The sequence below is a fragment of the Amblyomma maculatum genome, chromosome 3 (genome assembly GCF_055883805.1).
Source record: "Amblyomma maculatum isolate TAMU_Amacu chromosome 3, ASM5588380v1, whole genome shotgun sequence".
In the NCBI taxonomy this organism is placed as follows: domain Eukaryota; kingdom Metazoa; phylum Arthropoda; class Arachnida; order Ixodida; family Ixodidae; genus Amblyomma; species Amblyomma maculatum.
In genome coordinates, this window is record NC_139346.1 from 93,797,839 (window position 1) to 93,811,435 (window position 13,597).

The following is a 13,597-nucleotide window of genomic DNA, read 5'->3' on the forward strand; positions in this document are numbered from 1 at the left end:
CTCCCCGCGCCGAGCACTGCTTGCACGACCTGTTCACCACGCTGCCTCACGCGGTCGGATGGCTGCTGCGAAACGATTCCACATCGCTGCGCAGCGCCCAGGTCTGTTCTCGCTCAAGCCCCCAGGTGGCTTTACGAAATCACGTGCATATACAGGGCGTCCAAGCGGTCGTCAAAGCATCAACCTCGTTCAGCTTATTTCATGGACAACAGCTTCACTGGACACTGCACCAGAGCACTGAACCACCACTGGAACCGAAGATACCTCTTGTCTGACTGCCAGTTTATAGCGCTGTGCGTTCCATCTAGTCTTATTCAACGTCTATCTGTGCACAATCGACACTTATCGCGTGCGCTCTCAAGGTGCGTTCAGCGGTCACAGTTCTTATAGTGCGCCAGCACTAAGACCATCACACACTCATTTCGTAGATATTTGTCTAAAGCTTACTTGACAATGAAAAACGAGTCTCGAAACGAAACTGAAGTGAAGACCAAAGTGGCAGTGCATCTAGTCCGTACTTCGTTTGACTAAATCGTCCTTCATTTTATTTTCCCAGAAACAGGTCGAGCGCATGTGCGAGGAACTGAAGGCCACCATGGCCCACAACCTGGACTACAACGAGTGGATGACTCTCTCCACCAGGCAGCACGCCATATTCAAGGTGCGCTCTCATACTGTGTACGGTGCTGCTCAGATGACGTAAACACACGTGTCTGCTGCCTGTATGCAAACATCCCCGTCATTTTCACCGTAGCATGCAAACAGATATACACTTTTGGTTCGTTTTACTTACGGCTGACTTGTGTAAATTATATTGTTCTCTTGTACAAAACCTTCGTGACTTCAATATTTTTAGTACCGCAGTAATAAAAAGAGAAAGCGTTCCTCGTGAGGGGTGTACACTTCGATGCGTGGACAGGCTAAAGTCCAGTTCTAAAGAGCGGGGAAAATCTGCAACTGGACGTTCTGTAATTTAAGTTGTCAACCACGAAGGTCCACCGGGGTACTGCGGCTGCTTGTTCAGGCGTTTGGCAGTGGCTAGGATTTGGGGCTCGGGTGCATAATTGTTTTGTATTCTAACATTTCCAAATGTACAGCCGGCCAATTTCTAAAAGGGCAACTCTGCGATTTCCCAACCGTACTGAGTTAATGGTTGATTTATAAGTCTTGGTCATCACAGTACGCGATTTCATTTTTTTACAACTTGCAAGCAATAATTTTAAATAAGCAAAAAACATGGATCAAAGCTGAAACCCCCGCGCGGGCCCCGAGAGCAGTGCTTTGCGTGACAACACTGGCGTGCAGCCGAGCCGTAAGCACCCCCTGCCGTTCTGTCGAGATGTGCGAATGTCAGTCGCTGCCACGTACGCCACCATATCGAAAGTGCTATTTGATGTCGATGAGTCGTCCTCGATGACATCGGGCATTAACAGTAAGGACTCGTCAGTAAAACAAAAAATAAAAAATAGACAGTACTGCATGGCCAACGATGACACAACGATGGCCAATGATTGCACAACGAGCGAGCGATTTTTTCATCATCATCATCATCAGCCTGACTATACCCACTGCAGGGCGAAGGCCTCTCCCATATTTCTCTAATTAACCCGGTTCTGTGCTAGCTGCATCCACTCGACCCCTGCAAGGCAAGGAGACGCGATCTTCCCAATACTATTCACAGCTTGCTTAGAGGAAGTATTCAGAGAATTGGAATGGGAGCAGTTAGGGATTAGGGTAAATGGAGAATACCTCAGTAATCTGCGATTTGCTGATGACATTGCCTTGCTAAGTAACTCGGCGGATGAACTGCAAATAATGATTGGTGACCTAGAGAGGAAAAGTAGAAAGGTAGGCTTGAAAATCAATAAGCAGAAGACTAAGGTAATGTTCAACAGCTTCGGGAAGGAGCAGCAGTTTACGTTAAGTAGCGAAGCACTGGAAGTAGCAGGCGAATATGTCTACTTAGGACAGGTAGTAACCGCAGATCTAGACCATGAAAAGGAAATAACAAGATGAATAAGATTGGGATGGAGCGCATTTGGCAAGCACTCGCAGATTATGACTAGCAGCTTACCGGTATCGCTCAAGAGGAAAGTATAAAACAGTTGCATCTTACCTGTACTCACCTATGGGGCTGAAACGTGGAGGCTAACCAAGAGGGTTCTGCTTAAGTTGAGGACAACTCAGAGGGCTATAAAACGAAAAATGGTAGGGGTAACATTAAGAGATAGGAAGCGTGCAGAGTGGGTCAGAGAAGTATCTCAAGTTACTGACATTCTAGTGGAAATCAAGAAGAAGAAATGGACATGGGCAGGACATGTAGTGCGAAGAGAGGATAACCGATGGTCGCTGAGAGTAACAAACTGGATTCCAAGGGAAGGAAAGCGTAACAGGGGGCGGCAGAAAGTTAGGTGGGCGGATGAGGTTAAGAAGTTCCCGAGCGATCTTGAATGGGGCTAATTACTGCCGCAGCATTTCCTAGATTTTCTTTAAAGCCATTTATGAACTTACACACCCTGATGTAAGTGGCCGGCATACATGAGGGCTACCGTTATTTCTAGTCCTAATTCCCATTCTTGCCTCAATACCAAACCAAAAGCCTCATCGCCGGGAGAAAGATTATTATCCCACAGCAGCATTACTTCTGCCACGTGAAAACTTTAATGCCATTATCACTAAACAGCATTTGTTAAAATTTAGTCTTATTTTTTTATACGCACTGCTACATGACTAAAACTAATGCGTTTTGCATAATAGTAATTACGATGGATAGAACTGCAGTAGATACAAATTGCGATGTGCCTTCAATATGTTGCGAAAATCATTGCTGTTAACGAAACCAGCGCTTAAATTCATATTCCAACCTGTTGATCACGGCTATCCATTATGCATGTTGCGTTTTTCTCGCACTAGGCTTCGTATTTCATTGCATTGCTTAAATCTTTGCCTTCATGCAGAGGAGTGGGGCGGTGAGGGAGTCCACGAGGCTACATACGTTGCAACGCGTACCGGCTAAAACTATGCGTTGCATGAGATGGCGTGTTAAAGCTGACTACTCCGAGGGGTGGATCGCTTGGAGTAAGCATCTATTTCGGCATACAATACTTGTAACTTTTTACCCGTTCCTATTCTTCTTGTTTTCGGCAGTATTGTTGCAATTTGTAAGGCCTTCAACCCCCAATGATCTTGGCAAGCCGACACCTCCTTCCCAGAAAAAAAAATAAAAGAAACCTAAAACCCCCGACGAATGTCAATCAATCCTTTTCAAGTATCCTGTCACCTCAAAAACAACGAACTTGTAATACCTCTCTTGATGGCCATCGAGCGGAAGGAGCTGATGATATGGCTAAATCTAGCTTATATGAATTTAATCAAATCGAAGATACGAGTCATGCAGTCACATCGTTTCAACTGATGTTTAAAAAAAAAAACAACAACGGTTACATGACTTACAAACCGTCCGCTCTGCGCGACACAGAAATGTATACAATATCTGCTTCACGCACAAGTTTGCCTTTTATATACGCATGCCTCGTCAGCGCGATGCTTGCACCCTGTGCAAAGCTGGATAACACACACCGATACCTTTATCGCGGAAGAGTCGGCTGACCGACGCACCTCTATTGCTGTATTCATCTCAACAAGGGTGCGTTTAGATGGAGGATATGCTAAAGTTTATCGGTAGAAAATCGGTTTGCGCCTAACTTCACATTCCTTTATGCGCAGGTGCAGCGCATGAAGTTCGTTGTCGGCGAACAGAACGAAGCGCTAGTGGAAGACGTGAGTCCTTTTCAGTAGCTGTTTTCATTATTTTTAAATGTTTTGTGATGATGCATACGCAACTTTATCTGGTAAAAGCAGCATTATCTACTCTAACTCCGGATCGTTATGATTCTTCTAGAGAGTAAATGGGTGCGCGGTTCATGGCAGTGGGCAGACTATTTTTATGGTATTTGTTCAATCTTCTTTATGTCGTAAGAATGTAAGGCCAGTTTGGTCCCTCGAATAAAACTTACCTCTCGGAGAAGTTGGTTTGACTGATTTATGTGATTTAACGTCCCAAAGCGACTCAGGCTGTGAGATACGCCGTTGTGAAGAGCTGAGGAAAGTTAGATAACTGGGGTTCACGGGCTCCTTACTTTTAGCTTCCATCGAAAGGTGGCCGCCCCAACCGGGATTTCATCCCGCGTCCTTGGGATCAGTTCGGCCGCCGCCGCGGTGCGTCAGAGAAGTCACAGATGCCGAGGGAGAGGGAAGGCTACTTTCGCTACACAAATTTTATATCTAGCCGTGCTTTATAATTGGAGCCTTTTCCACATTCTGGAAAGAAGGACGTTTGGAGAATCAGTAATCCTTTCTCTACAGCAGTATCAGGCGTTGATCTTTGATAATTCATTTGTGGGCGTATTCTAACCAAAATCATTGTCTCTCTGCTGTAGGTAATGTCGATTGAGCTACCGTTCGTAAGTATGAGCGCCAGTGTTTTCTTGGACAGAGATTATATTAGCGTGAACACCTTCTCTTCCCTTTACAATCACATAAATTCTTACTGTAAATAAAAAGATACGCACTTGGCAAGTTGCAAACCGTAACAACGTACTCACACTTCTGTATGTGGGTTCATCAACATTCATACCGAAATATTGCTTTCAACACAGGGCAAGCGGAATGTGAATAAGGGATCTTGCGTGTGAACGTTAACAATCCCCAGTTGGTCAAAATTGCTCCGGAGCCCTCCACAACGGCACCATTTTCTCTCTAGCCGCTTTCACTGCCACGTTCCTTCCTTCCCTTACGATGCGGTTAGGTGTCCACAGTGCAAGTGTGACAGATACTGCGCCTTTACTTTCCTGCGAACCAATTAACATTATTATTATTTTACATGTAGCGATCTTTTCGCCGAGCTGTTTGTTGACATTACTTGAGCGTTATATCACAAAAAGATTTCCCACCGTCCTTGTTGATTAGGTAGAGCTGCTTGAGAAAAAATAACCTAGGTAAATTAGCCATCATGTCTTAAATGCCAGAGAAGTTAAGCTCGACCGATGACCCTCTGATCATGTTTTAGATGTACAAATATATCGTGGGTCATGCGCGGGCCAAGAAGCCAAAAGCTTCTCTGTTCTGTCGTACTCAAACACATCGATCTCAGCTTTGCCCGTACTGTGTATCTTCCACATGGTGTGGGTACGTGCACAGAATCCTCACCTTCTCCCTTCCCCTAACCCTACCCGAGAGGCATAGGAGACAGCCCTCCTCAACTGCTCCACACTGGAGGCCCAAAAGGCTCTGGTAAAGCGGGCGCAAGACTGGGCCTCATCGTGAGGTGTCCCGGACTAAAGCTACTGACCGTGTAGCGGGGTCTTCAGACTCCGAAACTCTCTTTTGAGCATCACCACCACAGAATTTCTTAGTGCGAAATCAGTATCCGGAAACTCAGAGCCAAAAAAAAAAAAAAAAAAAAAAAAACGTCTAACGTTTGTGTCTCCGCTTCGTGTAGGTGTCTGCCGAGGAGTGAGGCAGATACTGCGCTTATCCTTAGCCAAAAACGAATACTTCTTGCTAACTTTAGTTAGCCTTTTAGGGTTTAACGTCCCAAAATGACTCAGGCTATGGAGAACGGCGCAGTGGAGGGCTCCGGAAATTTCGACCGCATGGAGTTGCACTGACATCGCACAGCACACGAGTGCCTTGCAAACTTCGTGAACGCCTGTGTCATGAGAAGAGAAGAAGGGGGTGAAAGAGAGAAGGAGGTACCGCAGTTGAAGGCTACGTAGGGAATTTTACGTGCACTGCCATCGCTCTGTCAGTTTCTCGATTATTAACCGGTAAGCACAACCATGCCAAACAGCGCTTTCGCAGGTCTGAATTTGAGCAGAGTTAAACCGTGGCTAATTTTTTCGCGATTAATTTTTAGAACTTATTTCTTGACTGTTGGTTGATCCTGCATTTGACACCGTAGCTGGCGATATCACAGGCGTTTGTGCAGCATCAGAAGAACGAATGTAGAAGCTGGTATGCCCGAAATGCTTCGCTTCGTTCCTTTCAAAAGCCCAGAGGCCTCAAACGCCATGCCTCTTAACCCACAATACCTAATCAGGCCTACAAGACACGCAGACAAGGCTGCGGCATTCAGACAGTGCGCGCAGCTCATAGCGGCTGGGCCAATATAATAGAAGGATCCTAGTTCTTGATTTTTTTTTTATGCGAAGCATATTGCTAGAGGTAAACCACAGCCCTTCGTGACGGTTACACGCCGTGCAAAGAATGTGGAATACTACGTCACACCACGTGATACGCTGACCTCACGACAGAGGAGAGACGCGTGCAACCGCAGCTGACGGCGCGAGCCGGTCCCCCGTCCCTCCTCTGTCATGACGTCAGCGCATCACGTGGTGTGACGTCAGAATACCACGCGGTCTGCACGGCGTGCAACCGCAGCCGACGGCGCGAGCTGGACCCCCGTTGTTGTTGTTGTTGAAAACCTTTATTTCCACCGAGGAGCTTCTTCTCGGCGGAAATAAAGGTTTTCAACAACAACAACGGGGGTCCGGCTCGCGCCGTCGGCTGCGGTTGCACGCCGTGAGGACCACGTGGTATGGTGACGCCACACCACGTGATAAGCTGACGTCACGACAGAGGAGAGACGGGGGACCGGCTCGCGCCGTCGGCTGCGGTTGCACGCCGTGCGGACCACGTGGTATGGTGACGTCACACCACGTGATACGCTTACGTCACGACAGAGGAGAGACGGGGACCGGCTCGCGCCGTCGGCTGCGGTTGCACGCTGTGCGGACCACGTGGTATATCGCAGGTTTATATATAAAGGGGAGACCATGGAAAGCCGAGTTTAGCAATCAATATGCTTCGCATCTGACCAGGCTTAACCAAGCTAAGCCTCAGCCATTTTTTTTATCGTTCGCCGCCTTGTAAAATACAATGTTATTATTGCCGTCATCGGCCTGCCGCAGCAGCTCGTAATGACTGCTAAACAGAGTCCACCAATAAGAACTATACATTCAGCGTTCAGGTGACATTGGTAGAAAACGGCATCGGGCTGACGTGCTGCATTGTGGCTAAGCGGCATACTTCTTTCTGCAGACCGAATACCAGGACACGTACGTCATCCTCGTCGTCAAGCTCATGGTTTCTGAGGCAGAGCGCGAATGGCAAAAGCTCACGTGGAATCGGCCCGAATTCATCAAGTGAGTGCTCAGTCGAAGACAACACTTCTTTGTGCTTCACGGAAAAGTAAAGGCGCCGCTCGGGAATGTTGAGGCGGCTGGACCGTTTTGAAGCGCGCACGTTGTGAACAACAACCGTGAGGAAAAGTTAAGAGCTTGAACATCGTTTTTGACCTGTGGATGATATTCGACAATCTGCGCGAAAGGTTAGCAATGGAATTGACATTTTTTGTACTGGTTATGGTTACTGAGACCATTTTAGGTCTCAGTAACGTGTCACTGAATACTCACTGTTGAGTGAGAGGCGAGTGCAGCAATAGTGCCATGAAGATGCGCCACAATATATTTGTAGATTATACCCCATGCTAGCAATATGGAGAGTAGAACTCGTGATCGTGGTAAGATTTTGTCTTAAAGTGGCAAATGCTGGTCTGAATCAATATGGTAGCGCCGTGCCCAGTTGTGTCGTGATATGACTAGCAAGGTATTTGGAGTGAATATACTTCACATCATCTCTATGCTTCAGCGTCATCTGCAGAGTTATTGTTCATGTTACCTTAGGGCAGCCTGCTTTTAACTGCTCCAATAAATTAGAGCAACTTCTATTGGGTAATCCTGCTTGCTCTCGTCATAAAATGGTTAGCAAAAATATCACGCAGTCGGCGTGATTTTTTCACTTCAAACATCTGACAGCATTTTAGTTGCTCTCACAGCACAGAACGCGAGTTTTGTCAACCTTTTCTAATTCTATCAGAACTCAGCAGTGACTTTTGTAAGCCCAACTTAGATAATTTCGGTTTATTAAATGAACGTATAGAGCGTGAATAAATGCAAATGTTTTGACATGTCCTTTATTTCAGTGATGTTTCATATTCTTCACTCCAAGTCCATTATGACCCGATATACAACACAGTGGGTAAGTGCACGAGTTGCCATTTTCATGCACTGCCGCATTGCGTCGAGTCATCAGTCCATGTTTTGGAGCCTCTCTCTTGCATAGCTTATTCTTGCTGGTGTTAAAGCATTTCATTCTTTTTTGTGCGGCATTGGTAAGCGACTTCAGGCAGTACGCTTAATACCACGGGCTTCAAGGAAGAAATAGCACGTTTAATTCATTTGATCAAAGTCGTGGTAAACGCTGCATGATACCTACCGTACATATCAGCCTGCCACAATAACTAAAACAACCACCATTGAAACTAAGAAATGCTTCGCATAATTTTAAAGATTTATGAAGTCTTTGCGTGTGTAAAAAAAATGATGACCGTCGGCTCCACCAGCGCAGTTAGTTCTGCGTGTGATTATGGGCTCGAAATTTGCTGCGCTTGGTCGGCCTTACAATCTAAGACATTGCGTGTGTTAAAAAAAATTCGCAAGCTATGATCATGATAATAAAAGCGTTCAATGTTTTCAGTATCAATCTTATATCAGTAGCATTCTACTCTAGCGGCTTACTCAATTACTAGCCAGTCTCTTGCTGATGGAATGAAATATATAGGCGCTCTTTGTCTTAGATAACAGCGACTGACAGATTTCCATCAGATTCGTCGGTCGATCTGGATCACGCTTTCCATGAGGCAAAATTTAACGAGTGAGCATGATTGCCAGAAATATGGTGAACGCGCTAAAAGCTTTTGAATGGGATTGTTACCCAAAAGCATCCTGAGTTAAGATCGAGGAGTGTGACAGTCAGGCTTGAAAATGGTTCCTTTGAGTAATAGGTATTGTCTAGGGGTTACATAGGAGCCTCCTGTAATACATTTGCTATAAGTAGCAAACAAGGAACCCTTACGGGACCTTGTCCATACCTTAAAGCGCTATATTATGGATGCAGTATAGGGAAAGTTTTACAGATACTTTTGTATCGCTCCGAGACTTCCATCGTCTAGTAACGAGACAGAAACCCATCACTAAGTTACATTGGCAATCAACTAAGCCATGTCAAATCAGTGCACGATAGCACTGCGAACTCATTTCAAAGGTTTCACACATTTAGGTGACATAGTCGCCGACAACCTTCAGTTGTTTTATACTGTCGCGACAGTACTGAAATTTGTGAAATAACAATTACGCCATCAGAAATTCAGAGTACGTGCATTTTAGCCGCATAGTACGGTTAAAAAAGAAACAGTGATATTAATTTACTCTGCGTAGCTTTATAGAATGGCACTTGTTTCTCCTTCTTGTCACTGTCTAGTTGTCCCAGGAGGGATGCTGGAGCCACCCCTCTACACTGATGGCCTAAGTCCGTAAGTATAATCTGTATATCGCGTGCATATCGCAAAAATAAGGCCAGTTGGAACTGCCAACCGATGTCGTCAGGTCTATGAGGCTTTACAGCGTTCTGCTAAAATTCCAAAGTCAAAGCAACATTTCCTGCGAGATGATAAGCTGTAAAATTATGGGTTGAGCTGAAACTGCAACTGACATAAAACTATTCTCGGTAGCATTTGAGCGAAATAAAAGCACTTCTGTGGCCCAGAGGAACCAACGTGATTCCCCGAAGAAGCAGCGGTCATGATGTGGGCGTCTTTCATAGGTTGCGTCGAGAAAGCTCGCATAGAAATGAAACACCATGAGCTTCAAAACGAAAAAGAACTCGAGATATAGTTGCGGTCATTGTCATTGAAAAACGTCGTCAGAGTCCTGGAGGGGCAGCCAAAAACAGTCAAGATGCTTGTTTGTTTTGTTTTGTGGGGCTTAACGTCCCAAAGCGACTCGGGCTATGAGAGACGCCGTAGTGGAGGACTCCGGAAATTTCGACCACCTGAAGTTCTTTACCGTGCACTGACATCGCACAGCACACGGGCGCCTTGCTTTTCGCCTCCATCGAAAAGCGGCCGCCGGGGGGCCGGGATTCGATCCCGCATCCTTGGGAACAGTAGCCAAGCGGCCTATCCACTGCGCCACCCCGGCGGGGTCAGTCAAGATGCTGGCAATGTGCATATTTCCAGGACAGCTATAGGAGGTATTCCCTGACGTCGTATTACTCAGATAGCGCCAGCATCGTCACGCCTCGTCCGCCATGTCGGAGGTCATCAGTGGCATCGGCACGCGCAATATCAGGTTCGCTGTCAGGTGCCCGTTGCGTATTGGAAGGGATCCGTGCAGTTTCATCAAGTTGTTAAATACCTCCACATCCCCTTTTCGTTGCAGAGACCTTTAAGCGCGTGGAGTCTGCAGTAGTATTTTCGTGCTCCGGGACATAACACTGCCGGTTCGGTGTTGCAACTGTAGGCATTTACCCGTGCAACAGGTCGACAGCAAAAGTGGCCGGTTCCCCATTGTGCGCAACACGACTTGCAGCTCATTAAATCCATTGTTAGTGGCCACTGGGGCAGAACACATCTTGAAGAGAGAGCGCATTAGTGACCTCGATCACGGTCGCGAAAGGCACATTTCTAGTGGGTCGACAAACTGTCGATCGAAGCTTGCACAGGCGCTGTTCTAGCAATAAAGCGAAGCAATGCAGTTGCTTAACTTGGGTGGCAGAAGGTCGATTAAATACTGTCACGCGCTCGCTGCATAAACGGCACACCCAGCGAGCATGTTTCATAAATTCAGTGTCGGTGTCGTAGCTCTGCTTGAAATGCGCTAACCCATAAAACCTATAGGTTCGCAACAACGCGATGTGCAGCGATAACCCTTGATACAGTTGTAACGCGTCACTTGCAAGTCGGCAGAGGTGACAGTTAGCGCCAGCTAAAAGAATGGACATGTCGTAATTTACTCACCTTTAAAAACGGCACGCCGGCCATCGACGCCCTCACGCACGATGGCTCTCGGCTTCGCTCGCTTGCCAAAAAAAATTTAAATGCTTTCATGGATTTGTACGTTTTAATTTCTTCCCTTGTCGCGAAACTTAGGACCGCACTTCACAACTGTGGTAGACGTAGCCAGTATAACAAGCAAAACTGTTTATTTATACATCAGGTAATGGTGCCCGTTTTCGCTCTGCCTGGCGCGGTCACCCATGCCGGGGTCTCCTGGCGGTCCGCCTGGTTAGCTTGCCGCTTGGGGCGCTGTCGTCAGTGGCGCCCACAACACCCCCCTTTCTTGAAAGGTTTGATCTCACAGGTCCAGGCATTCTGGTCGCTTACAAACACGTCCACTTCTTGTGGTGCTCGTGTCCTGCAACGGTTGCAGGTGTCTTGCTGTACGTCTTGCTTCTCCTCTGTCGGTTTGTACAACGTAGGACATTGGTTCTGATGTTGGCTGTGTTACCACGCAGTGTGATGCAGCTCCCGCGAGGATGCGCACCGCTGTGCCTGGTGGTAAGCGCTCTCGGCTCCGTACCTTGTGCCGGGTGTCGTATGATCGTTTTGCACGAGCTCTGTAGGCTTCATTATTTTGTCTGAATTCGCTGTCGTCCCACTTCGGGGCTAGCAGCTTCGAACTGGTTGGTACAGTGGTGTTCAGACGACGACCCATTAAGAGTTCTCCTGGTGAAAACCCTTCCACGCAGGGTGTGGCCCTGTAGGCAAGCAGCGCTTCGTGTATGTTGAAACACTTCCTCAAAAGCTGCTTTGCTGTCTGCACAGCCCTCTCTGCCATACTGTTGCTCTGTGGATAGTAAGGGCTTGAGGTTGTGTGTGAGGCTCCCCAGTGATGCACTAGTTCTTTGAAGTCTGTGGAAGTGAACTGCGGCCCGTTGTCTGTGCGTATTGTCCGTGGAACACCGTACCGTGCAAACATTGGCTCCAAGACTGGGGCCATGTTTTTTGTAGCTGTCATCGGCAGCTGTTCTAGCTCAAAAAATCGGGAGTAGTAGTCTACTACTACAACATACTCTTTCCCCTCCAGCGTGAAGAGATCCATGCCGACTGTGTCCCAAGGGTGTGCTGGCAATTGGGTTAGAAGCAGGGGTTCTGTTTCTGGCTTTCTGGGCTCTCTGCAAGTTGGACACTTTTCCACGTAGACTTTAATGTGCTTGCCTATGCCTGGCCACAATATGCACTCTCTTGCCCTCGCTCGGCACCTCGTTGTGCCCAAGTGGCCTGCATGGTATTTTTCCAGAACCTCTACTCTGATGTCTGGCGGGATGATTATTCTGTCGCCTTTGAATAGCAGACCATCAACAAGCGAAATCTCACTAGCCACCTCGACGTACCTTTTCAGGTCAGCTAGGTGACAGCCCATGCACAGTTGGCCATGATGTAGGGCAGAAGGTAGCCACCCTGGAAAGTGTTTCGTCTGACTGGATGCTTGCCCTGATTTCGCTAGGTGGTTTGCAGGGCCCAACAAAGACCTGACTTCTGGCACATCACATGGTGGGTCGAGCTGGACTATGGCCCTGACATTTTCCGGGTCGGCGCTGACTCCTGTTGAGTTTACGACGTGTCATAAGAATGCTACTTCTGTTTGACGAAAGGAGCACTTGTCGATGTTGAGGGTAACACCTGCATCTTCCAGTTTCCTCAGCACCAGCAGTAGGTTGGTGTCGTGTTCCTCAGTTGTCTTCCCTGAGAAAATAATGTCATCTTGTAGACAACTCACACCATCTAGTCCTTCGAGCACACGGAGCATTTCTCGTTGGTAGAACTCTGGCGCTGTGGAGATTCCGAAGAGAAGCCTCAGGAACTGGAACCTGCCAACTGGTGTGATGAAGGTTGTGTATTCGCGAGAGTCCTTGGACAGTGGCACCTGCCAGTACCCTGCTCGTGCATCTAGGCGGCTAAAAACTGTTGCGCCTGCTAATTTTGCAAGACACTCGTCCACCGTAGGCATGAGCACACGTTCGCTTATTATTTGTTGGTTGAGTTTACCATAGTCCACGCAGATGCGCAGCTCATTGTTCTTTTTTCGTGCGACCAGTCGAAAACACCACTCGGTTGCTCGCTCGATCTTCTGGATGACTCCCAAGTCTTCCATCCTTTCTAATTCTTTCTTCACAAGTGGAAGCAGTGGAAGAGGCACGCGCCTAGGATAACTGACTACGCATGGCTCAGCATCCTTTTTGACTTTGATGCGGTACTCAGTCTTCGACTCCAAGCCCAGACGTTAGCTTTGGGTATGACGCCAAGAAGTTGGGGACATCAGTTGATTGTGCGAGGGTTTCGTCTAGCTCAAGAGGGCGCTGTAGAATCCCAAGTGATTCTATAGCTGGTCGACTGAGCAGCGGTTTTTTTAATCCTTTGATGATGAGGACTGCTTCTTGGACTTCAGTGTTGCGCCAGGTAACTGTTGCATCGATGTAGCCAACAGTGGCTATCGCTGTCTGGCCTGGACCTATCAACAGCTGTTGCGTTGACTTGATGGGTCCCATGACGGTTCTGTCGTACTGGTTGTGTGCGATTGCAGTCACATCCGCGCCGGCGTCGACCTTGAAGGTAAAAGGCAAGTTGTTCACGGTAGCAGTGATTCTCCACGGCGTGTTCACTCGCACTTTGATTTTGCCTAGATATAGCTCTCCG

At 47.4% G+C, this 13,597-nt stretch overlaps 1 protein-coding gene across 1 annotated transcript in view; it reads left to right on the forward strand.

Moving 5' to 3' along the window:
* The first annotated feature begins 556 nt into the window (after window positions 1-556).
* The window catches only part of LOC146195340 (endothelin-converting enzyme-like 1), a 33,018-nt gene continuing 19,977 nt past the window's right edge, over window positions 557-13,597 (forward strand). Inside the window, exons 1-5 of the mRNA XM_084596215.1 lie at window positions 557-661; window positions 3,727-3,780; window positions 7,102-7,205; window positions 8,045-8,100; window positions 9,382-9,433. Of these exons, the coding sequence (XP_084452341.1) occupies window positions 572-661; window positions 3,727-3,780; window positions 7,102-7,205; window positions 8,045-8,100; window positions 9,382-9,433 (356 nt within the window). The 5' untranslated portion in view covers window positions 557-571. The remainder of the gene's footprint in view (window positions 662-3,726; window positions 3,781-7,101; window positions 7,206-8,044; window positions 8,101-9,381; window positions 9,434-13,597) is intronic.